Genomic DNA, 26,694 nt, shown 5'->3' with positions numbered 1-26,694 from the left:
TTTCACTTATTTCTAATATACCTTCTCACGTACTTGCCAAAATTTCATGTTTGACACAGTCTGCATACCTGCCAGGGTTCTTGCTGTCAATGTGACGGCGCTTGTTTGTGTTACTCAGTTGTTGGACAACTGGGTCCATTCCCAGGTTTTGGTCATCACGATCATTGTGAATAGCCCTGCTGTTAACATCTTTCTGCAAGTTCTCCCCCTTCTTCGCCCTTTGGATCATTTCCTTGGAAATGTACTTCCTTAAATGGGTTTACTGGGTCAAAGGGGCTCTATGAATGGTTTTCTAGCTCTTGGCACATATTTTTCGGATTGCGCCCTGGGCGGATCTGAGCGATGGCACCGACCGCCGAGAGGGCAGGAATGCGGAGGAACGGCCCCGATAACCACCCCTCTTCCGCCCCCCAAAAGGAGAAGACCCCGCGAAGGCCTGCGGCTGGAAAGCGTTTTTCTGGTGCTCTCCCGTTCTCTCGACGTGGTTAGTGTCTACGCCGGGCAGAAACGCTTTCAGGATCCCAGGCCCTACTGCCCCAGGACTAGGATTCCACCCGCCTCCGCTCATTCGGAATCCCAGACACCCAGGGTCCCCTCTCAGGCTCGCAACGAAACCCACGGCCCTGCGGCCCCTCGCGGGCGCCGAGCTCGGTCGCTATTATTTGGGCGCGGGTGAGGCGAGGCCCGCATCGCTGCGCGCTGAGTCAGCGGGGGCCACGGCGGGGGGCGCGGCCGGACTCCCCCCAGCGCACGGCTGCGTCGGGCCCGACGTCGGGGGTTCAGCCTCTGGGCCACGGGGTCGTCCGCTGGGTTCGGCGGGAAGGGCAGGGGGAGCGCGGAAGGACCCGGCCCGGGTGCGTCTCCCCTCCCCCAGCAGGCGCTCGACCGTGACCGCGCGCCCGGCCATTCGCCTCAGAGAACCCCGCCAGGGGGAGGAGGCGAGGGCGGGCGAGGAAGGGGCGCAGAGGAGAAAGCGGAGCGGGGCAGACGCAGGAAGGGAAAGAAAGGGAGGAAGCGCGGCGCACGGGGCGGGGCGGGGCGCGGCGCGCGCGGGGCGGGCGGGGGCGCGCGCCGGCGGCTGCGCGCGGAGGGGCTTGTGGGTAGCGGCGGCGCGCGGCCGAAGACTGGCGGCCGCGCGGGAGTGTGTGCGCCGGGAGCGGGCTGAGGGATTGCAAGGCAGCCGGCGGCGACTATGGCAGCGGGCCGGCGGCGGCCGTAGTGGCCCAGGCCTGGGCTTCAGCCTCCCGGGGCCCCAGAGGGCGGGGCGGTCCGGGCCGCGGCGGTGGCGGCGCCACTTCCCCGCTCCCGCCCGAGGACTCCTGCGGGCGCTCGCGGAGGACCAGCGGACCGGCGGCGCGAATCTGACTGAGGGGCGGGGACGCAGTCTGTTCCCCTGCGCTCCCGACAGGGCCGGGCCGGGCGGGCCCCTGGGAGCAGCCCCTGGGCGGGGGACCGCCGCGGAGACCCGAAGCCGGAGCTAGAGGCGGGCGGTGGGCCCAAGCGGAGTCCCAGCCGAAGCTGGTGGTGCGGGGGCGGTGCTAGGCCCAGAGGCTGCCGGACCTGAGCGCGAGGAGCCTGAGTGCGGGTCCGGCGGTGGCGGCATGAGCCGGCCCCCGCCGACGGGGAAAATGCCCGGCGCCCCCGAAACCGTGCCGGGGGACGGGGCCGGCGCGAGCCGCCAGAGGAAGCTGGAGGCGCTGATCCGAGACCCTCGCTCCCCCATCAACGTGGAGAGCTTGCTGGTAGGTGGCCGGGGCCTGGGAGCTTGCTCGTTGCAGCTCACACCTCAGATCCCTTCTGCGCCCAGCCCTTCGTGCCCGTCCGCCCGTGAGGAGGGGAGGTCTTGCCCCACCCCGCCCTGCTTCCGGCAGCCGGGCCCGGAGACCAAACGCTTCTGCCCCCGAGTTCCAAGAGTAGTGACCCGCCTTTGATTCCTCCCTCTACCTCCTGCTGGAGCCGGTGTCATCCCCTGCTGCTCCTTTCTTGCAGCACTGGGAGGAACACCCCTCTTCTCCTTCCGCCTACCCACTCTGTTTGGGGAGGTGGGTGGAGGACTGGCCATCCTTCATACAGTAGGTTAGCCGATTTGAAAGTGTCATGCTACGTGGGGACTTGGTGCGAGCAAGGGAGAAAGAAACCTGATGCTCTCCCTGTTGCGAGTACTCCCTGGGATACATGACAAAGAGCTGCCCTCACTCTCTCCTTTTAGTCTGAAATCTTGGAACACATACCTAATGTTTTGCTGTTTTCACTTGCGTTTGAGCATTCCATACTTGCCATTTAGTGCATTTTAAGTGCTGTAAATTTAATTCCCTGAGATTATTGCGCCAGAGCCAAAAACTCAGTCTGAATTGTGGAGTGGAATAAATCTCTCCTCTTCATTGCGTCTCTTTCCTAAAACGACCTTTGAAATCCAAATTAATAGCACCGTAAAGGCTGCTAATTGGCTCTTGATTAAGAAAGGAGCATGTTTTACAAAATAGAAATGCACCGTAGAATGCTGGCTTATTTCTTATTTTTGTGAGGATAGATGATTGTATTTCGCAATTTGAGTAGTGTGCAGTGTGGATGCATTTATGGGAAAAGGGGGTGTGGACTTTTACCCTGGGGAGAAGAAAAGTGAAAACGATACTCTGCATATTAGATTGACTTTGGAAGACTAGAATTAGGGTGGGAGATCCTTAGATCCGTTAGACATTCTGTGTTGGAATGCAGATGTTTAGTTCTGTTCCCTGCTGGGATAAACCTTACTGTATGATGAGAAAAACTGCCTCCTCCCTTTCCAGGGACGGACGGACTGACTTTTCGTCAGAGGCAGTTGGTTATCCTTTGAGGTTTCAGGCATCGTTTGCAGAGTGACTCAGTCCTGTTTAGTCAAAATGCAGGAACTGACTTTAGCTATGTGTGTCTTTCTGCACAGTGCACAGAAAATAGTGAGTGATGTGCTATGTTGTGTCACATGTGTCTGATGTTTTACTCATTTTCGGGTTAATGTGTTGTTCCTGTGTTTTCATGGGAGCAGTCTTTGAAAGTCTTTAATTGGGAGTAAGATTGCTTGCATGGATGGCATAGCTTTTCCTAGGCTAAAGCGGAGACTCTGGGCTGCACTCCGAGCATTTTCACTTTGGTATTTTGCTAGCAAAACTTTGACCTAAGGCCAGAAAGTTTAGTTAAAAATAGTACAGCAAATCTCAAGTATTCATCAGGTTCATACTAAATCCTAGATGCAAACGTTTTGCAATTCACTTTGATATCTTAGATCTTTAATGATATTAATCATAATTATTAGAGTTATTCTGAGCTTGAATGTAAGGTAGCTTATACATGTAATATGCTCATGCATTTTGTTTTATTACTTTCCAAGTTATTAAAATGACGGCTATTTTTAAAAGTGAAACATTTTACATGCTCAGGACACAGTTCATTCATTTAATGCTTATTACAGCCAAAACACACTTTTATTAAGGTGACACATTACTGATCTGAGAATTGACATCGGATGCTGATGACTTGGCAGACTCTGTTATTGCTGTTTCTAGTTGATTAAATATGCTTGAGGTACAGTAAACCTTTCCAAGCCAAAATGTGTCCCTTATTCCTTTGGAGCAAGATTCCTGGTGCTTCTGCTGCAAATTGATAAACTAAATTAAAAAAAAATTATAAATTAATTTTAAATTACATGTATTTTATGAAATATTAGAACGGATTTTTTTGTGGTAGCGTATACAGAATTTACCATTTTTAACCATGTTTAAGGGTATAGCTTAGTGGCAGGCATTAAATACATTCACATTGTTGTGCAACCATCACCACTATCCATCTCTGGAATCTTTTCATCTCTCCAAACTGAAACTGTAAATTAATGTCTAAAATAATGTTATAAAAAATTATATTCCTGAAATACTGATGAAATAATGGCTGATATCACTTTAAAGATCTGAAACCTTAGCATTTAGGTTGCATTTCACAATTGGTCATTGTTTTACTGCACATGTCATTTATTTTTTGGCTTTGCCATAGGAAATACATATTTTGTCTTTAACAGAAAATTTAAAGGAATATAATTTAAAGCAAACACAGCTGCAACACTACATTCAGGAGCTCAGAAAGTACCATTAAAAATTGTATACTCCTAAGATGACAAAAGAAGATGAAGTACACCAGAAATGATTGTATGATGCTTTCAGTAAGCTAGGCCTGGAAGGTAAACCTCTGTAGGAAACAAAGTTATATGAGATAACATGTAAAGTGCTTAGCCTAGTGCTTGGTACATCACAGTGCTCATTAAATTTAGTTCACTTCTCCTGTGCACATTTAGCATGTTTTTAGTTAATTGCTTTAAATTTTCTTTTCAAAGGAAAATGGTTTTATTTGCATCTATTTCTTGCTACATAATTTTGAGTGAGTAGCATTATCATTTGAATTTGCCATCAGAAAAGTGCTGGCAATCATTAGGCATAGGTAGAGCTAGAGTCCAAGACTAAATCAGTGTAAAGATGACATCTTGTTTCTCTGCAAAGGCTCATTGCTTTATGTGGGTCCTTAAATTAATCTGAGAAGAATTTATCTGTTTTATGGTTGCAGATTGTGAGCTGCTTAATATTACTTAGAAATAGAGTTTTGCTTCTCTACTGCCTCTTTTTTTTTTTGGAGGCAGGTCTTCGGTAATACGCTTTTGTAGTGTTTGAAACCTTTGGGTAAATACCTGTGCTTTGTTGTCAAGACCAGCTTCTCATACTGCTTACCTATTATGGTAAAAAGAATTGTGTTTCAGGCTTTGCTGAAGAGATGTTTTTCTAAAGGTCTGTGCTTTTTGAGTTTTGATTTATTTTACTCTTTCAAAGGTAAACAGTCACAATAACCTATAGGACTCATGCTTGGGTAAACTCTTAAGACTTGTGTGGATGGGCAAAGGTGATTAAAAATTTGTTTACAATTTTCAGTGGCATAGAACATAAAATAATTTGATTGATTTCATTATCCTTGTAAACTATCTGACGATATTTCTTATCTCAGTGCTTAGACTCATCATGCTGCTGGTTATTTGCCTAATTAAAATAAAATTGTATGTATATTTTTCCCATCATGTAATAAGTAAGAACATTATAGAGATACAATAAAAAATGAAATAGAATAAAAATTAAAGATCGTTTTATACATTTTTTTCTTTATGAAGAGTTTGGCATTTATAGTGTAAATGTGACTAGTTTACTTTAAAACTTTCATGTTGATAGGAAATCTTTAAAGAAAATGAGTTAGCTAGGGAGGTTTTAAACAAAAGGTGATGTATGGAACTTACTGTTGATTTGAAGCAAGTGCAGGTCTGCAATCCCTTATCCACAATTTTGGTATATAAAAAACCCTAAAAACCAAGTTTTTGGTAAAATGTATTTGATGATAACATCTGACCTAATCTGACATTAGAATATTTGTGGTCTAGTCATTCCTCTTGATGTAAATAATAATGCCTTTTGCTGGAAGAATATTAATGTATTTGATTTCAGGGTGCTGCCCAGATTTTCAAGAGCGTTTTAGGGAATGCACAGTATATGTACTGTGTACCATTCTAAAATCCAAGAAATTCTGAATTGGGAAACATTGTGGTCCCAGGGTAAGGCCGATGTAGACTAAGTAAGGAAATACAGACTTACATACACTTCAGTAGTTGTAAATAAATAGTGGATAATTATCTTGAAATCTAACTTTTTTGTTTTTTATTTCCAGAGTCTTGATCAGATAGCCCTCTCTTTCCCATTTTGAATTCTAAAAATATAGTATGCAAATATAATTTATGAAGCATAAAAACATATTCGTGAAATCACCACACAAGTTAATAAGTGGAACACTAGCCTGTAGAAGTTACCTGTGTGCTGTTGCTGCTGCTGGATTCAGTCTTCCTGCATCCTCTCTCATCTGCTACCCTGAACATTTTATTGTTCCTTTGTTTCATTTCATAGATTACTACAGTTGTGTATATCTCTAAACAGTATTATGTAGTTTTACTTGTTTTAACTTTATAAAATGTCAGCGTTTTTACGTATTCTTTTATGACTTGCTTTGTTTACTGGAAATGGTGTTTCTTTTTTTTTTGAGATGGAGTGTCGCTCTGTTGCCCAGGCTGGAGTGCAGTGGCTGGATCTCAGCTCACTGCAAGCTCCGCCTCCCGGGTTTACGCCATTCTCCTGCCTCAGCCTCCCGAGTAGCTGGGACTACAGGCGCCTGCCACCTTGCCCGGCTAGGTTTTTTTTTTGTATTTTTTTGAGTAGAGACGGGGTTTCACCGTGTTAGCCAGGATGGTCTTGATCTCCTGACCTCGTGATCTGTCCGTCTCGGCCTCCCAAAGTGCTGGGATTACAGGTTTGAGCCACCGCGCCCGGCCTTACTGGAAATGGTGTTTCTAAGATTGGCTAACATTGTGGTTTATTCATATTCCCTGCTACGATAATCAGTTTAGCTCCAATCTACTTAAAGGATATTTACAGTTTTCTTTCTTTCTTTTTTTTTCTATTATGGAAAGTGTTGCTAGGAGCATTTCTGGAGCTCATGTGAAGAATTCCTGTACATTAGGGTATATATCTGGGAGTGGAATTGCTGGATTTTAAGATACACTATGTTCAACTTAATGTAATGGATAGAGTTTAAAATTTTCTCCATCATGTTATTATAGAAAATTTCAAAGTATAGTAAGGGTGAAAGAACCAACAATGAACATCCATATATTCACCGCATAATTAATATTTTGCTATATTTGCTGTATTTTCTTTATCTGTCCATTCCTTTATCCATCTATCAATACATCTTTTATTTTTGATTCACTTGAAGTAAATTGGAGATATTAGTATACTTTGCCTTCAAACACTTTGGTATGTATTTAAGAAGGGTTCAATTTGATTTGTTTAGATTTTTTAAAGATTAAATTTGCATGCAATGAAATGCACAGATCTTAAATGTACCACTGGTGAGTTTTGACAAATGCACACACCTATGTAATGCAAGTTCTTGTAAAAATACAGACCATTATTACCAACTCAGAAATCTCCTTCACACCTTTTCAGCTGATTCCACACATCATTTTCTTCTCTTAGAGACAGTCATTCTTCTGATTTTTTTTTTTTTTTTTTGCAGTAAAGATTACTTTGATTTCTTCTAAACTTCATAAAAATGGAATCATATAGTATATACTTTTCTGTGTCTGGCTTCTTTAATGCAGCATTGTTTCTGAGAGTTATCTGTGTTATTTTGTGTGTCAGCAATTTGTTCCTTTTTCTTGTTGCTGAATTGTCTTCTGTTTTATGTATAAACCACAGTTGGCTTGGATATCGTGTTGATGCATACCTGGACTAGTTTTCAGTTTTTTGTCTTCAGAATGTACAGTGGTCCCTTGGTCTTCTCTGGGGATTGGTTCCAGGATACTTGCTTCACAGTCTGCCTACGTACCAAAATTCGACGATGCACAGTCCTTTTTATAAAATGGCATTAGTATTTGCATGTAATCTATGCATATCCTCCATATACTTTGTCATCTCTCGATTACTTATAATGCCTAATACGATACTGTATTGTTTTTTAGTCTGTATTTTTAAATTTTTTTTTTTCCAAATATTTTTGATCCACAGTTGGTTGGATTCATGGATACAGAGTACTGAGTGTATTACGTATTTTGGCTTGATTTTTTTTAAATATGGAGACAAGATCTTGCTCTCTTGCTCAGGCTGGGATGCAGTGATGCAGTCATAGCTCACTGTAACCTTCAACTCCTGGTCTCAATAATTCTTCCAACTTAGCCCCTCTAGTAGGGACTACAGGTGTGTGCCACTGTGATTGGCTAATTTTTATTTTATTTTATTTTTTTGCAGAAATGAGGTCTTGCTGTGTTGTCCAGGCTGGTCTCAAACTCCTGGCCTCAAGTGATCCTCCAACCTCATCCTCTGAAAGCGTTGCATTAGAGGCCTGAGCCACTGCACCCAGCCTACTTTGGCTCTTAATACAGTTGCTATGAATGTTTTCATTTCTTTTGGGTAAATTAAATACCTTGTAGTGGAATTGCTAAGTCGTAGGGCAGATACGCGTTTACTGTTTAAGAAACTGCGGGCTAGGCACAGTGGCTCACACCTGTAATCTCAGCACTTTGGGAGGCCGAGGTGGGCGGATCATTTGAGGTCAGGAGTTTGAGACCAGCCTGACCAACATGGGGAAACCCTATCTCTATTAAAAATAATAAAAAAAAAGATTAGCCGGCTGTGGTGGGACAAACCTGTGATCTCAGCTACTTGGGAGCCTGAGGCAGGAAGGCAGGAGAATCACCTGAACCCAGGAGGTGAAGGTTGCAATGAGCTGAGATCAGGTCATTGCACTCCAGCCTGGGCAACAAGAGTGAGACTCTGTCTTTAAAAAAAAAAAAAAAAAAAAAAAAAAAAAAGAAACTGCCAGATCTTTTTATGAAGTAGTTACACCGTTTTACACTCCCACCAACAATATATGAGAGTTCCAGTTGCTCCACATCTTCCCTGACACTGCTCTTTAAAATGTGATTTTGATTTGCATGATTTGCATTTCCCTCATGACTAATGATGTACTTTTTCTTGCACTTACTGGCCATTTATATGTTTTCCTTTGTGAATTATCTGTTCAAAGCAACATATCTCCATTTTCGCCCATTTAAAAACGTTGGGTTATTTATTTGTATTTATTATTGAATCATATAAGTTGTATATAGAGAGAACACTCTTTGTCAAATGTATGTTTTGTGAGTGTTTTTTTCCTAGCTTATGGTGTATCTCTCTCTCTCTCTCTCTCTCTCTCTCTTTTTTGAGGTAGAGTCTCGCTGTGTTGCCCAGGCTGGAGTGCAGTGGCACAGTCTTGGCTCACTGTAACCTCTGCCGCATGTGTTTAATCGATTCTCCCTCCTGTGCCTCCCGAGTAATTGGGATTACAGGCATGCACCACCACGCCCGGCTAATTATTGTATTTTTAGTGTAGACGGGGTTTTACCATGTTGGCCAGGCTGATCTCCAACTCCTGACCTCAAGTCATCTGCCCGCCTTGGCCTCCCAAAGTGCTGGGATTACAGGCACGATCCACTATGCCTGGCCCCATATCTCTTTTTTTTTTTTTTTTTGAGACGGAGTCTCGCTCTGTTGCCCAAGCTGGAGTGCAGTGGCCAGATCTCAGCTCACTGCCATATCTTTTTTTTTAATCAAAATTTGTAATGGCTATTGCCTTTCTGCCCAAGTAATTGTTGCCATCCCCATGTCATGAAGATATTCACCTTTGCTTTCTTCCAAAAGCTTTATGGTTGACTTTTACATTTAGGTCTAGGATACATTTTAAGCTAAATTTAATGTGTGGTGTGAGTTAGGGGTTGAAGTTAATTTTTCTTTCCCACATAATTATCCAGTTATCTAGACTATCCAGCACCATTTTAAAAAAATGTAAGTTTTCTCATTGGGTTGCTTTGGCGCCTTTGTTAAAAGTCAGTTTACTGACTGTTGGGACTTTTAAATTTGCTTTTCTACCACCTTAGTAGCTACAGCAGGTCGTCAGTCCTGGTTCTGTTATTTAACCCACGCTCATTTCAAAGTCATTTCTTGGCTAGGCACAGTGGTTCATGCCTATAATACCAGTGCTTTGGGAGGCTGAGTTGGGAGGATTGCTTGAGGCTAGAAGTTTGAGACCAGCTTGGGCAACACAGTGAGATTTCTTGCCTCTACAGAAATAAAAAAAAATTAGCCAGGCATGGTGGCACAAACTTGTGATCCTAGCTGCTCGGGAGGCTGAGGCAGGAGGGTGGCTTGAGTCCAGGAGTTTGAGACTGAGTGAGCTGTAATGGTGCTGCTGCATTTCAGCCTGGGTGATAGAGTGAGACCCTGTCTCTGGAAAAAATGCCATTTCTTTTTAGTTTTATCTGTACCTGAGGGAAATGACAACCAACTATGGCTGAGAGGGAAACATAGATTTTATTTTTTGAAGTGAAACAAGATTTGTCATTTTTTAAATTATAAAAATAATATGCTCTTTTTTTTTTTTTTTTTTTTTTTGAGACGGAGTCTCGCTCTGTGGCCCAGGCTGGAGTGCAGTGGCCGGATCTCAGCTCACTGCAAGCTCCGCCTCCCGGGTTCACGCCATTCTCCTGCCTCAGCCTCCCGAGTAGCTGGGACTACAGGCGCCTGCCACCTCGCCCGGCTAAGTTTTTTTTTTGTATTTTTTAGTAGAGACGGGGTTTCACTGTGTTAGCCAGGATGGTCTCGATCTCCTGACCTCGTGATCCGCCCGTCTCGGCCTCCCAAAGTGCTGGGATTACAGGCTTGAGCCACCGCGCCCGGCCAATATGCTCTTATTGGAGAAAATTTAGGGAGCATAGAAGGGTAAAATGCTAATGACACTTATCTACAATCTCCTTCCTTAGAGATAATCACTGTTTAACATTTTGGTGTATATGTCTTAAATTATATATATATATTAAAAATTACACTAGTCATGTACTTCATCTTTTTTAATATTTAATGAATAGTATGAGTTTTATGTAGTTACAATTATCAATCTTTTCACTGTAAAGTGATTCTGGCTTAGTGGTCATGTTTAGGAAATTCTCTTTTACCAGGATTATATCATCATATACCTGACTTTTTGTTCTCACATGGCTTTATTTTTACTGATATTTCATTTGGAATTCTGATGGAAAGTATGAAGTAGGAGTTCAAATATTATATCAGGAGATAGAGATTTGTCTAGGTGTATTAGATTTTCCAAAATATTAATTGGGAGTTTCTGTTTACAGAAATTGTTAGTTCGTTCAACAAATATTTACAGAATAGGAAAATATAAAAGACCCATGTCCTAAAACAGCTCATATTCTGTGCATTAAATAAAAATAAACTCAAAAGCCACGCCTGGCTAATTTTTTTTGTATTTTTAGTAGAGATGGATTGCGCTGTGTTAGCCAGTTTGGTCTCGATCTCCTGACCTTGTGATCCACCTGCCTTGGCCTCCCAAAGTGCTGGGATTACAGGCGTGAGCCACCGCGCCTGGCCCTAGCCTCTTTTTTTAAATAACAGAAGTGATAACCTGTAGAAATGTCTCTACTTGAAGAGATATTAATTAAAATACTTCCCAGATAAACATTTTGTATGTGTTCCTGTCACTTAGTTCTTATCTATCCATGGGAAAGAAGGTAAGTAAACATCTATATATTCAGGGAGGATGGGTTTAGAAGTAGAATTAATTTGGAGGTCATGTAGGAAAAGCAAATTGTGATTTGGATATTTTCCGGATTGTGGTGAAACAGTTTGTCTTGGAAAGAATTTAAGTGAATTTTATTCAGTATTTTAGGTGAAGTAAAGATACCTCATGGGGCCTGAACAGCTTTTTATCATTTATATGTGTCATTTTTTCCCCCTTCTCCTTAACTTTTTTCTGGTTAAACATATTTACTTCTTTTTATATACCTAGTTATGCCTGTGTTGGAATTGCACTTTATGAGTAGGGCAGATGAAATGCTGGTGGTGTGTTCACAAGGTAAAATCCTTTAAAATAGCATATTGGCTGTTATTAATAGTAAGGCAATATTTTTCAACAATATTAAAAACTAAGTTAAAGGGCATGAGACTTTTTTGAGAGGAATCAAGTGTGTCATTGCAAGTCACAGTGACTTGAGAATTTTTCAGATATTAAGCATTTTGGTTTCTAACATGTTGATTTGGCTTTAAACTGTTTCATGTTTGTAGTATTTCTTTTTTTTCCCTAATACATGCAGGTGGTTTTTTGTGTGTGTTCTCTGGACTGTATTTAAAACAGTTATAGAAAGAATAGAATTTAGAGTCGTGATAGTTTTTCTTCTACATCTACTACTGGTATTCATTTAGCAGACAAAGGAGAGTGATACATAGTATCTTGCTTGTAATAAGCCTTTCATATTGGTTGAACAAATAAATACAGCCTGCAGATGTAGTGCAATTGACAAAATGTGTTTCAGTCTCTTATTTGCTCTTAGAATCAGCTCTGAAATAAAAGTCTGGTGGTTGAGAATGAGCAGGTATTGAATATATAGAGTCGGGCATCATTGTTTACTACCATTACTAGTTCTTTTTATTTTCAACTGTTTTATTGAGGTATAATTTATACACCATAAATTTCTTCCATTTTAAGTGTACAATATGATTTTTAGTAAATTTACAAAGTTGTGTAACCATCATCACAATTCATTTTCATCACCCCCCCCCCCGCAAATTCCCTTGATCCTATTTGCAGTCAGTCCTGAATCCCAACCCCAGCCAACCACTGATCTGCTTTCTGACTATAACTTTGTCTGTTCTGTAAATTCCATATAAGTGGAATCATAAAATATGCAGTGATTTCCACCTGGCTTCTTTTACCTAACATGATGTTTTTGACGTTCATCTATGTTGCAGCATGAATACTATGTTCTTTTTAATTGATGAATAATATTCCATAGCTACGGATGTACCACATTTTGTTTATGAATTCACCATATGTGAGGGTATATGTTTTCATTTCTCTTGGGTAGATTCCAAGGAGTAGGACTGCAGGGTCATATGGTAAATTTATGCTTAACTTTTGAGAGACTGCAGACTGTTTTCCGAAGCAGCCCTACCATTTTACATTCTCACCAGAAATGTATGAGGGTTCCAGTTTCTCCATATTATCACGAAACACTTGGTAGTGTGTGTCATTGTAATTATAGCCATTGTAGTGCATTTTACCAGTGACAAATGATGTTGGCCACTGTTTTATGTGCGTGTTTTGCTTGTTCTTTTGATTTTTGCTAATGTGTCATGAGTGTGGCCTAATTTGAATCATTATATTTAAGTTGTTTTTGTTTTTATGCTAGGAAATAATATGGTAATCAACTGGTGAAGGAGTTTTATTTTGTATACCACAGGCCAATTCCAGTGTTGGGAATTCCAAAAATAGAATACAAATGCAGATCAGAGCCCTCTGAATGTGGAATTAGCCTACTGATAAGTGTTTACACCTGAAAGGCCTAGTTAATACTAAGCATTTTTTTTTTAAACCTTGTTATGATACCTTTTGCTTCCAAGGAATGAATGAGTCTTGCTGATCTGTATGGGCTCTCTTTTATTTTTTTAATTAAAAAAAGTTTTTTTTAAAGAGGTGGGGTCTCACTTTGTTGTCCATGCTGGAGTGCAGTGTGATCATAGCTCACTGCAGCCTAGAACTCCTGGACTCAAGCAGTCCTTCTACCTCAGCCTCCCAAGTACCTGGGACTACAGGCACATGCCACTGCACCTGGCTAATGGGTAGGCCCTAATAATGGCAGTGGAGTCTACTAGTTGGGTTGTTTCTGTTTTGTTGTTGTTGTTGTTGAGACAGAGTCTCGCACTGTCGCCTGGGCTGGAGTGCAGCAGTGCAGTCTTGGCTCACTGCAACTTCGGCCTCCCAGGTTCACATGAGTCTCCTGCCTCAGCCTCCTGAGTAGCTGGAATTATAGGTGCCTGCCACCAGGCCTGGCTAATTTTTTGTATTTTTAGCAGAGAAAGGGTTTCACTGTGTTGGCCAGGCTGGTCTCAAACTCCTGACCTTGTGATCCACCTGCTTTGGCCTCCCAAAGTGCTGGGATTACAGGCGTGAGCCACCGTGCCCAGCCAGTTGGGTTATTTCTAAGCTACAGATGTTAAGGGCTTCTGACGTGCACATGGCTTTTACATGTTTGTTTGTTTTTTTTTCCATTCTGCTCTGTATTCATCTTCCCTCTTTTTGATTGTTTTGAGCATGTAAGGTGTAAGCTTATAAACTTACTCCCTTTTGTTGACCCAAATTTTATCTTACACTTCTCTGTTAAAACAGTTAGCAGTATTACTTTAATAACTTGATTCATATAGAGGATGGGTAGCTGTTGGTGTTTTAAGCACTATTGCACTGAGCTTTTGGCTTGTTTTTGAGTATTTATTTTAATTTGCCTTACGGATACAAAGGTTGCCTGTTCTTGTTCACAGATGGCATTGGATGTTGACTTGGATATGTGCAAATTTTTGCATCGTATCCAACATACTACGTTCTTTTCAGGTGTTAAAAGTAGCCTTATTTGTGCATTCTGTATCTGTGTGATTCTGCTCTTTTGCCTTGTATTTAGGTGTGACTCCTCTAGAAGTCATACTCAGAATATGCTTATTGAAATTAAAGTTTTCTTTTTAATTTTAGGTTAGATAAATTATTTTTGAGTTTTTATTAAAGATAACTACATGCAAGACCTTTTTCTTTTTTTTTGAGCAGTGAAGGAAACTTAGAAAATATCATTTCTTCTTCTCCTCCTTCTCCTCCCTCCTCCTCCCTTCCCTCCCTCCTCCTCCCTTCTCCTCCTCCCTTCTCCTCCTCCCTCCTCCTCCTCCCTCCTCCTCCTCCTTCCTTCTCCTCCCCCCTCCCTCCTCCTCCCTCCTCCTCCTCCTCTCCGTCCTCCCTCCTCCTGATCCTCCCTCCTTCTCACTCCTCCTCTTCCTCCTCCCTCCCCCTCCTCCATTTTTTGAAACTTTTTTGAGATGCAGTCTCTGTCACCCAGGCTAGTGGTGAGATAGCGGCTCACTGCAACCTCCGCCTCTCAGGTTCTTAAAAGTTTTTGGTTTTAAAATCAAAAGGAAAAGAAAGTGTATTAGCACAGTTGTCATGAACTTTGATGCCTACAAGATCTAGTGAAAAATGTGTTTTTTTATGTTGAAATCCCTGTAAAAGTATTTCATGTATTAAATATGAAAATATTAGTATGATTTTGAAAAATGTATCACCTTTTTCAGATAACTTTGTTGCTTTAGAGTTACAGTTTGTGGGATTTTTATCTCATGGCTAACAAAACTACATGCCTGTGGCCAAGGCACAGTTAAATAATGTGAGGCTCTACAGTGACATATAATAAAAGTATCTTTAAAGTCCTAAAGATTTATGGCAGTTTATCTTTTGAAATATATCTATTGTTTTCAAATAATTGCTGAATAGAAAGATAATTAGAAATGTGAAATCTGAAACTAGGTGATGCTTCTTTCACTGACTGAATATATTTCTGCAGTTATCTTTAGAAGTGTGTTATGGATGATTTAGAAACATTTTTATTGGGAGTATTCTTCCAGTTAGAAACATTTTACAATCTGGTGATGAGAATTCCTAATTCCATAATACCTCAATGTTATACAAGATGCTCCGGCATTTCTAAATATTTGAAAAAAATGCAAATAAATTGAGACTTCATGAGTCAGTTCTGACATGTTCATGCTAAAAATATTCTCAGGCATTATTTCTTGCTGTAGCTTAAACGGAATATGCAACTCATGGTTGCAACATATAAACTTACAATATGGATAATGTTTATGTTGTTATATTCACGTTAAAGAAGAATTTAATCACAAAAGCTAGAGAACATTTAAAGAATTTAGTCACAAAAACAAGAAAACTCACCTAAAGGATTTTGCTGATAGTTTTGAAAAACAATTGCTGCTGTAAGCAATTTTTTTTTTTGTTAAAAAGGGTAGGGTGTAAAGTTATAAATTTTGAATGCTGGAAACAGATTGTTTTCCATATTTAAGACATTTCCATAATAGGAGAACAGCAGATGATACAAATAAAACTAAATTTAGAATTAATAAAAGGAAACTCTAGTACAAAATTGGCTTGTAAAATTTTCTTCTGAGGGAAGTCATAAAATGTAACAGTGAATAAATTTTTAAGAAGTTACTTTTGTTTTTGGAGATGGGATTGTTATAAGCTTTTAGTATAGGGAAGTTTTGTCTTTCGGAATGATATAATGTCAATATTTGGCATAGTGTTTTAATGTGCTTTCCCCCTCTTTTAAACAGAATTATTCAGTTTGACTCTAGTTACAACGGATCTGTGAAATAAAAGTTTGAAAATCTGAACAATACCTTATTTCAAATGATTTTCTATTAATAAAATTCCACTAAAGTACATAAAGAGGATCCCTGTTTGATCTCATTAACAAATGAGAAGGTTAAAATTAATTTTTTTCTTACGAGTTCTCCCCACCAAGATAGTGAAGATGGGCAAAAAATGAAGGAAAATGACTTGAATTTTTAATTTCAAGTGTATTTTTAAAAGAGTAGTATAGTGGAAAGAACATTGGATTTGGAGTCAGAAAAGCTAAGTGTTAAAAGCTGGTGTTAATGAGATGTTCTACTGATTATCTTCTTGATTGTGAGTAATTTATAGGACTATCTGCCTTCAAGGAGTTGTGAAGAATACAGTGAGAAGCTAACTACATGTGCTAGTGTTCTGTAAACTGTACAGAACTTTAGTTTTTTTAGACAGTTGAAGAACTATGTGTATAACAGCCTATGTTGTATGTGTCTATCAGTGTTTTCCAAAAGATATGTGCATACCAAATCAGCCCCCTTGTATTAGCCTGTTTCCCCCTCCCCCCCACAAAATGCGGCATATTATTTGGCACATACTAGCTTCACTAAGTGTTAAATAAATGACTGAAAATTGTTGGTATTTTTGTGTTCTTAATTCACGGAGTGTAATTAGTCGCATTGGGGTTTTGGATGGATCTTTATAGTCTAAGAGAATAGTAAGACAAAGTCTTGGTGGGGTTTATGGCTCATAGATGATGGACTTTGGGGGTAGAAGTTTCTTATCAGAGATGTGGAAGGAAAGGGAGTGAGCAGGACGAGGGATAGAGGCAGTCTTCTTTTCATTGATAATCTGAATATACCATGTTCTCCTATATTCTTTGCCCTCGTATGTACCTCGATTGCTCTGTCTCCTTCTCTGCTTTATCAGCTTACCACAAAAAACAAAAACAAAATAAATAAACTTCATTTTTTAAATTACAAAAGTAAATATGCCCCTTTAAAAACAGACAATTGGCCGGGCTTGGTAGCTCGCACCTCTAGTCCCAGCACTTTGGGAGGCCAAGGTGGGTGGATAGCTTGAGCCCAGGAGTTTGAGACCAGCCTGGGCAACACAGTGAAACCCTGTCTCTACCAAAAATGCAAAAATTAGCCAAGTGTGGTGGTGTGCACCTGTAGTCCCAGCTTCCTGGGAGTCTGAGGTGGAAGGATTGCTTGAGCCGGGGAGGTGGAGGTTGCAGTGAGCTGAGATTATACCATTGCACTCTAGCCTGGGTGACAGAGTGAGACTCTGTCTTTAAAAAAAAAAAAAAAAAAAAAAAAAAAGGAAAGTTATAGAAATAAAGCTTAGCTCTCTCTCCTTGATCTCAGTCTCCTGAGGCAACCACTTTATAATACATCAGTGTATCACTTGTCCTTTTTCTGTGCATCTAATATAATGTCATATCATTTTCCTTTTTTTATGCATATAAAACCATGTGACTACTTGTAGTTTTTTAAAAGCCACAATGCAGTTCTGCAGTATCTACTGTTCTGTATCTCCTTTCTTGGTTTAGTTTGAAGACCTTCCAATCAGAATTTATAATTCACCTAGTTATTTTTAAGTGCTGTGGAGTATTCTATTACCTGCATTTGCCATAGTTTATTTTACTGTGTCAATGTTGATAGACATTTATGTTGTTTTTTCTTTCTGTTATAAACATTGCTGCAGTGAACGTATAAATATTTTTATGCACATATGTGAATATTTCTACAGATTTTAAGAAACAGAATTGTTAAAGGGTATACGCACATTTAAAAATCCCTGAATAATCTCAGTTATCTTTTTAAAAGGCTTTAGCAAATTGAACTCTCCCAGTATTGATGAGAATACACATAGTTCCATATCTTTGGTAGGCTGAATGTTATTAGCCTTTTACATTATTTGCCAATCTGATAGGTCTTTAAAAAGCCAGTGTCTCCCTTTGTTTTTATATGTATTTTAATATTTTACTACAGACGAGATTGAGTACCTGTTGTTAGTCTTTCCCGGGTTTTAATTCTTCTTTAAGACTCACCTTAAATTTATTTTCCCTGTGAGGTCTTCTTTCATTTCCTGCTCGCTCCTTCTCCCAACCCCAGGCAACTTCCTTCTTCCATTTGGTCACATAATGCTTTGCACATGCCTCTGTTGTAAGCAATTATAATCATATTGTATTATGATTATTCATTTTTTCCTTTTTCTTACCAGACCGTGGAGCTCCTCAAGGGTTGTGACTATGTGATATTTATCTTTATGTCTCTTCTCAGTATCTAGCACTGGGCCTATAGCACTTGGTATGTGTTAAGGAAGCTTTATTGAAAGGTTAGTCTCATTCCCAATTAATAATCTGCTTGTAAGGTTTGCTGCCCCTTTTTTGTTTTGGGGGTGGTGGCTGTTAATGGTAATGGTTCTAATTCAACCCCTTCATTTTATAAACTAGATCTAAAGAGAAAAGACAGAGGAATGTCTTCTTTGGGTAATGAGTTGCTTTTATTTCTTTATCATGCCCTATTAGGTGTTATGAGACATAGCGAGACTCTGAACTAGAAGTTACTCATGGTCAAGGACAAATGTTCATTTTTACAATGTGAGATAGATGGTGAGCTTCTCTCAGTTCTTCTGGGCCAAGGCTGACCACTGGAACTTTTGCCTGATTGTCTTAGCTTGTAGTCTTAAGCTAACACAAGGCATCCAGTTCATTTGGCTCCTTCCAGATGGGTTTGAGTCTTCTCACACACTAGAAATAGACTCCCTTCTAATTGCATTTCTTCAAGGCACTAGCTGATTTCTGAGAGGCCTGATGTCATCTTTTCCAGAGAACTCTTGGAACCTGCTCCCTGGGCCACCTTCCCATGAAGCGGCCCTATCAAATCTCATTTCATTGTTGCCTTTTCCTGCCCAAGATAGATGTATAAGCCCTAATACACCTGTCTTCTCATTCTTGTTCCCCCACCTGTTTTTCCCCTTTTTTCACACGTTTCTCTCTCTTTTGTTCTAAGGTTAACATATTCACTTGCATCTTCAAATTCTTTACCAAATGTTTCTTTTATCTTTTCCTTAGGTATAGATACTCTACTGCTTTTGAGGAAAAGCTCTCTGTAGTGGAGCTTGTACCTTCCTGTAGTCCTTAAACCTCTCAGCATAGGAAAGGATGGGAGTGGGTTTCCTTCTCACTTTGCCACCACAGTATCTACAAAACCTTCCTGTTAAAATTCCTGTTGTTAAGTCTGATGTAGTTAGAGTGTATGTCCTCTATCTTTCCTCATGGCTCACAATCTTTCCCCACAAGGCTTTGCCACCATTTATGGTGAATTTAGAGTTTATGTGAACAGAGGGCCCAGGACTCTGGCATTTTAGTTTCCTAATTTCATCATCTCCAGTTGTCTTTCTTTTCACTTCATTCACTTAATCCCATGGAGCTACTCTGGACCTCACCATTACCTGAAAATCGACTTTACCTTTGAGGTCTTAAATTTAAAACGCTGTCCTGGCTCTGACTCTAAACTTTCAAGATCTGTAGTTCCTTGACATCTCTAAATGGTTCCTTTACCAGCAGGCAGGAACCCATTTTCCATCACTTTAAACTTCTTGCCAGAATCCTCAGTGTCCTTGTCCTCATGAATTTTCATTGTATGTATCTGACAAAACCTAGGTTCTGGATCAGTTTGTCTCTCTGGGCAACAAAAAAAGCATTTGTTGAGCAATGATGGATAAAAATCAAACACAATTACCCAGATTAGTGGTACTGCGAATTCATGGTCTCTAGTCCGTGATAGAGCTATCAGGGCTGCATTGCAATTCTTTTATTCTCCATAGGGGCTATTTTAATCATTCTTTTCTTTCTTTAAACTTAAGAAATAAAGTATCCTCCCCAGATGGTCTTCCCACTTCATGGGAAAATAGAACCCATGCAAAGGAGACCCCTTATATTTCCTATTACTTGACTCACCAGTTTATCTCCTCTGTAGCATTTGTTCTTCCTTTCATTCTGTTTCAGTGGATGAGATGTTCCTCATGCTGCCTCAGGCTGATTCTCCACTGTGCTCTGGGTCTCATTCTTTTCTTCCTGCTGATTAACTCTATGTCTTTAATCTCTCTCTTAATTCTGATTATTTCCCACCTCACTAATAAACATGTTCATAAAACAAATAACCAAAATACCCCTAGACATAAGGCTCATTTCTTACTGCATGATATGGTCAGAAAATAAAAAAAAACAAACAAAAACGAAACCTCAGTTCTTTCTAGCTTCTGCCTCCTCCTCTCACCAGCAAAACAAAGCCCCAAGCTTCTGTACTTCTCTGTTGTCTCATATTCTGTTCACTTCTCCATACACTATAATGTCTTCTCTCATCATTCACTAAAACTGCTCGCTCCAAGATTATCTGGACTTGTTGCTGTTAAAACCATCATCTTATAGAATGTTCAAAAGTACTTGACACTTGTCAAATTGCTGTCTTCTGTTGGCTTCTGTGACAGTACACAAAGCCTCTAGCTGTTTCTCCTCAGGCTCCTTTGCTGCCTCCTTTTCTTCTGCCAAATGGAAATGTTCCTTGCTTTTTTATTTTTTAAATGCATTTGCCATCTTGGTTTTGTATCTTTTCCAGGACTTTATCATTTGTATGTTGATGCCTTCCATTTTATCCATCTGAGAGCTTGCGTTTGAGCTTCCGGCTCACATATCCAGCTACCTACTGGTCATCTCTACTTGGATGTACTGCAGATACTTAACGATAACATATCTACAACTACATTCTTTTTCCCCTGTTGCTCTAAATCTGCTTCATTTCCTTTGATTTTAGACTCAGTGACTGTTTCCACTGTCCATTTAGCTTGGATCAGGCCCAAAATCTAGTATCTATTATCTTTGACCTCACATTGTTCCCAGATCTTATCAGTGTTACCTCTTAAAGGGGATTCACTTTCCTCCCATATCCCTGCTTCTTTCCTATTTCAAGTGACTATCAAGCTATTTCTAGATTATTATGGTATTCCTTTCCCTGGTGTTCTTTCCCCCAGCTTTTCTAGTCTTTTTTTCCATTTTCTACTCTCCAACCAGACTAATTATGAAATATAAACTTACCTTGTTACTCTCTTAAGTATTTAAATGACTGATTTCCCATTCATTCAGGAAAAAGTTAAAAATGCTAATTATTTCCCACAAAATTGTTTGTGATCTAACTTCTGCTGACTTCTCTAACTGTCCCTTGTCCCTTACTCCTCCCTTTCTCTCATGTCCCACCCCATATTAAATAACTCATTTGAAACTGCACCATTTTTCTTCCCATCTTCAAGTTGTTAAAAAACCTAGATCCCTCTGCTTAAAATACAAATGCTAACTCGCCAAATATTACTGTAATGCGGTATGTGGAAAAACTTCTGTAGCATTATATTTAGTTTGGTTTGAAGTTGGATTCTGGAAGGACAAGACAAATGTGTACAGTTTTCCCTCAGTATCCAAGGGGGATTGGTTCCAAGCCCCAGTACCCCTGTGGATACCAAAATCTGTGCATGTACCAGTCCCGCAGTTGGCCCTGCCAGAACCACATACACAAAATGTAGTCTTGCTTTTGGTTGTGGATGCGGAACTCACGGATAAGGAGAACTGACTGTACTTATTGGAAAAAAAAAATCCATTTATAAACAGACTTGCGCAGTTCAAACCCATGTTAAGGGTCAGCTGTATTTATAATAATGTCTTTCAGAAACTGATCTATTTCTGTATTAAATGATAATGGAGAATTGGTTTGTATAGCACAAAGGGGATTTCCTTAGAAAAGTGTTTCAAGTGGAAGTTGCTGATGGGAACACAAATTTCTTGTGAGCATTTCTCTTACGAGAAGTATGGATAAAATAGTTGGCTAATGGAAAAATGGTAATATAAATGCTGGGCTTAAAACTTCTTTATAGAAAACGAATAGATGTTTTAAATAATAAGCACTTGAGACCTGTCATGTTGAGTAGAGGTTTTTATGATGTACTATTAAGGTTATTGTCGTAGCAAAAATAATACAAGCAAGACATACATCTCTTACTGTGTGCCAGGCACTGTGCTTTACTAATTTGTTAGATTTCTGTGTCATTTTTCCAGTGCCATGAAAATGACATGTTCTTTCAAGATTGGCTTCTTTTACTTAGCAATACGCATTTTAAGTTTTCCCTCCATATCTTTTCATGGCTTGATTAGCTCATTTCTTTTTAGTGCTGAATAATATTCCATTGTCTGGGTGTACCATACTGTATCCATTCACCCACCGAACAACATTTGGTTGCTTCTAAATTTTGCTAATTATGTATAGAGCTGCTATAAATGTTTGTGTGCAGGTTTTTGGTGAACATACTTTTTTTGTTTTGTTTCGTTTTTTGAGACGGAGTCTCCCTCTGTCACCAAGCTGTAGTGCAGTGGCATGATCTCGCTCACTGCAACCTCCACCTCCTGGATTCAAGCGATTCTCCCGCCTCCGCCTCCCCGGTGTAGGCACGTGCCACCACGCGCAACTAATCTTTGTATTTTTAGTGGAGACGGGGTTTCGCCATGTTGGCCAGGATGGTCTCGATCTCTTGACCTCATGATCCTCCAACCTCGGCCTCCCAAAGTGCTGGGATTACAGGTGTGAGCCACCGCACCCAGCCGAACGTAAGTTTTTAACTCCTTCAGGTAAATACCAAGGAGTGCAGTTGCTGGACTCTGTGGTAAGAGTGTGATTCCAGCTGTATGACGTTCTGGACAAAGGCAAGAGTAAGGAACCAGCAAAAAGATCAGTGACTGTTAGTGTGGAAGGAGAGATGAATAGGTGGAGGACAGAAGATTCTTAGAGCAGTGAAAACACTACATATGATACTATAATGGTGGATACAGGTTGTTATACATTTGTGTGAACCCATGGGATGTGCAGTACCAAGAATGAATACTGATGGTAACTATGGACTTTGGGGGATAATGATGTGTCAGTGTTGTGGGTTTGTTTGTTGTAACAAACGTATCATTCTGGTGAGGGATGTTGATAGTGGGGGAAGGCTATGTATATGCAGGGGTGAGGAATATGTGGGACATCTCTGTACCTTTCAGTTTTGATACGAACCTATAACTGCTCTTTAAATAAAGTCTTTTAAAAAACATGTTCTTTAAAAATATTCTGCACTTAGAAATACTTACAAATTCAAATATAGTTTAAAATTTTTCTAAAAAATTATGACCTCTTCTGGGTAGTATAGAGGTAGTTGCGTACTTTTTGCAAACATAATGAGAAACCTCTTACCTGTCTGTATTAAAATTATATTAAAGTCAGAACATCGGAGTAACATATATATCTAATAGTATATAATTTCACACAATTCTTTGAATAAAGATTTATTCATTCTGTATCTGAGAAAGTTAGTGTCTTTTAGATTTAATGTCTTACTGAGTATTTGTTTTCTCATTTAATACAGTTGTGAAATATGTAGGGCAGATATACAGAATAGAGGGGAAACTGAGGTTTGGAGGTTTGTCCAAAGTCATGCAGCTACTAAGTGGCAGAACTGGAAAATAATCAATGTCTGTAGATTTCTAAGAGAGTGTTCTTTTTTCATTATCATGGTTATTTTTTGAAGTAAAACCTCAAGCTCTGAACAAGAAATTGGTAGCTATTTGGACAAGCTGGATGGCTATCTTAGAAAAGTAATTAATAATAGTAAATGTTCTATCTTGCGGGAAGTCAGGGACCCCGAATGGAGGGACCAGCTGAAGCCATGGCAGAAGAACATAAATTGTGAAGATTTCATGGACATTTATTAGTTCTCCAAATTAATACTTTTATAATTTCTTACACCTGTCTTTACTGAAGTCTCTGAACATAAATTGTGAAGATTTCATGGGCATTTATCACTTCCCTAATCAATACTCTTGTGATTTCCTATGCCTGTCTTTAATCTCTTAATCCCATCATCTTCATAAGCTGAGGATGTATGTTGCCTCAGGACCCTGTGATGATTGCGTTAACTGCACAAATTGTTCGTAAGGCATGTGTGTTTAAACAATGTGAAATCTGGGCACCTTGAAAAAAAGAACAGGATAACTGCGATGTTCAGGGAACAAGGGAGATAACCATTAGGTCTGATTGCCTGAGAGCCATGTGGAACAGAGCCATATTTCTCTTCTCACAAAAGCAAATAGGAGAAATATCACTGAATTCTTTTTCTCAGCAAGGAACAGCCCTGAGAAAGAGAATGCATTCTTAGGGGGAGGTCTGTAAAATGGCCGCTCTAGGATGTCTGTCTTATACAGTTGCAGATAAGGGATTAAATAAGCCCCGCTCTCTTGTAGCGCTCCCAGGCCTATTAGGACCAGGAAATTCCTGCCTAGTAAATTTTAGTCAGATCAGTTGTGTGCTCTCAAACCCTGTCTCCTGATAAGATGTTATCAATGACAATGTGTGCCCGAAACTTCATTAGCAATTTTAATTTTGCCCACATTTGCTTTGTGATATTTTATTGCCTTGTGAAGCTTGTGATCTCTGTGACCCACACCCTATTCGTACACCCCCTCCCCTTTGAAAATCACTAATAAAAACTTGCTGGTTTTGTGGCTTGGGGACATCACGTAACCTGCCGACATGTGATGTCTCCCCTGGACACCCAGCTTTAAAATTTTTCTCTTTTGTACTCTTCCCCTTTATTTCTCAGACTGGCCGACACTTAGGGAAATAGAAAAGAACCTACGTTGAAATATTGGAGGTGGTTCCCCCGATAGTTATAACATTAAAAGGATTATAAACTTCAGAATATTTGTTGTCAGTGATTGTTCCATCTTGTTTACCCTAAAAAATCCCCTTAGGTTCAGGTTAATCTTCTTCACTCTTCTCCAAAAGAGCACTGCTTTGGATTTTTTCATGTCTGCAAGTGAAGAGAGCATTTCACTGTATGATCTATACTTACTGGAGGTAATGATTAAGAACTTATCTTTAAAACTCATTAGTTGTTAGTGTGATTTTGTTCACTGACCATTTGACCAAGTGAGGGAGGAAATGGAACGCATAACTCAGGAAAGGGGAAAGAAGCTCTTCACAACTGTGGTATCCCGTAATGATAAAATTAGCCAAAACCAAACAGTACGTATGTTTAACTTTCTACCACATGTAAGATAATGTTTAGGACATAGTCCAGGTACTTTTAAGAAGTTATAGTTTGGGAAGATAAAGCTTTTTGTCAAGTGGAAAGTTAAATGATGAATTGAAGAGCTATAAATACAGTAATATAAAATGACACCTTACTTACTATTTGAGCAGCAGATAACAAACACCCTGAATTAAGAATAGGTGGCAGTCACCATGCTTTGAAAGTATTAGAAAGAAGAGCATTATGGATGCTCTTCTAATACATTCATGACATGAGTGCGACAATGGCAGCAACAATAATGATGATAAGAATAGTAGCAGACAGTAGCAAACACTTAAATGGCTACTGTTTCTGGCATTTTTATATATAAGAAATATAAAAAAATGTATAAAATATATATACACACACTTTAGTGGTACCTTGATTTCTTAACTTTATTTTTTTTAAAAAATTGATATATTAATATGAAAACTGTATATTTATGGTGTGCAACATGATGTTAACACCTTGATTTTTGAAAGATAGTTTTGATTTGTGTAGTATTCTAAATTGACCGTTGTTTGTTTTGTTTTTGGCTTAAATAACGGAAATTTATTATCTCAAAGTTCTGGAGTCTGGAAGTCCCAGATCAAGGTGTTGGCAGGTTTGGTTTCTTCTGAGGTTTTTCTCCTTGGCATGCAGATGGTCGCCTTCTCACTGTGTCCTTACGTGACCTTTCCCCTTGCTTGTGCACCCCTGGTGTCATAATCTCTTCTTAGAAGGACACCAGTCAGATTGGATCAAGACCCACTCTGACGATCTCATTTTAATTTAGTCATCTCTTTAAAGACCCTATTTTTAAATACCAGTGACATTTTGAGGTACTGGGAGTTAGTACTTCAACTTGTGAATTTTGGGGTGGAGGGGGAACATTAAGTTTCCATCTATTTATAAACTATCCATCTATTTATCATTTTTAACGTGGAGTGCTGTAAGATTGAAGGTGCTTTAAAAAATGAATATATATATGAAAACTTGTGGTTGAGTTTTTGTTGTGATCCTTCTGAATCCTTTGATCAGTGTAAACCGGTCACTTTCCTGCCTGTAATACAGCTTTCGATTCCTACCTTTCAGGATTATTGTGGGATAGGTTGACTGCTTTTGTTTTTGTTTTATTTAGTACTTTTAAAACATTGCTCCACTATCTTTAAAAAAGAATCGGTCCAGAGGCTTATTTGAGACTAATAATTTATTTGGCACTCTCTGACCCAGTGATCCACCTGCCTCGGCCTCCCAAAGTGCTGGACGCAGTAACCACGCCTGTAATCCCAGCACTTGGGAGCCAGAGGTGGGTGGATCACTGGGGCAGGAGTTTGAGAGCAACCTGGCTAACATGGCGAAACCCTGTCTCTACTAAAAATACAAAAATTAGCCTGGTGCGGTGGCATGCGCCTGTAGTTCCAGCAATCCAGGGTGACCACTTGGCTCAACTTAGGTTCCCTGTCTGGGCATGGTCACCTGGTCACCTGGAAGTGGCCATGATAGGGCTCACTTTGTTTTTCTCCTCTCGGAGGGACCACTGTCCTTCACTGCCTGATATCCAGTGTCTTGAAAGTTATCATTTCACTTAATTTTTCTGGTTGGTAAGTTGTTTCAGGTTAGAGTGGGGTGGTAGGTGGCTGGAAAGGGTAGATTCTAGATATTTTAACTTAACTCCCTAAGCATTAAATGTAAACCCATTATCAGACTAGAGTAAGACCTATATTA

At 40.0% G+C, this 26,694-nt stretch overlaps 1 protein-coding gene across 2 annotated transcripts in view; it reads left to right on the top strand.

Moving 5' to 3' along the window:
- Positions 1-358: 358 nt before the first annotated feature.
- Positions 359-26,694, top strand: part of ROCK2 (Rho associated coiled-coil containing protein kinase 2) — a 154,234-nt gene continuing 127,898 nt past the window's right edge. The window contains exon 1 of one of the 2 annotated variants that reach the window (XM_025354060.1): positions 359-484. Coding sequence is in view for 1 of the 2 variants with exons in the window: in XM_025354059.1 (XP_025209844.1) it covers positions 1,602-1,742 (141 nt within the window). In the remaining variant the exon portion in view is untranslated. Of the gene's footprint in view, positions 485-1,119; positions 1,743-26,694 lie in introns of those variants that run through there. The other variant, XM_025354059.1, reaches the window with a different exon arrangement.

The sequence above is a fragment of the Theropithecus gelada genome, chromosome 13, assembly GCF_003255815.1.
Source record: "Theropithecus gelada isolate Dixy chromosome 13, Tgel_1.0, whole genome shotgun sequence".
NCBI lineage: Eukaryota > Metazoa > Chordata > Mammalia > Primates > Cercopithecidae > Theropithecus > Theropithecus gelada.
Note: the sequence above shows the minus strand (reverse complement) of the source record. Positions and strands in the feature narration are given on the sequence as shown.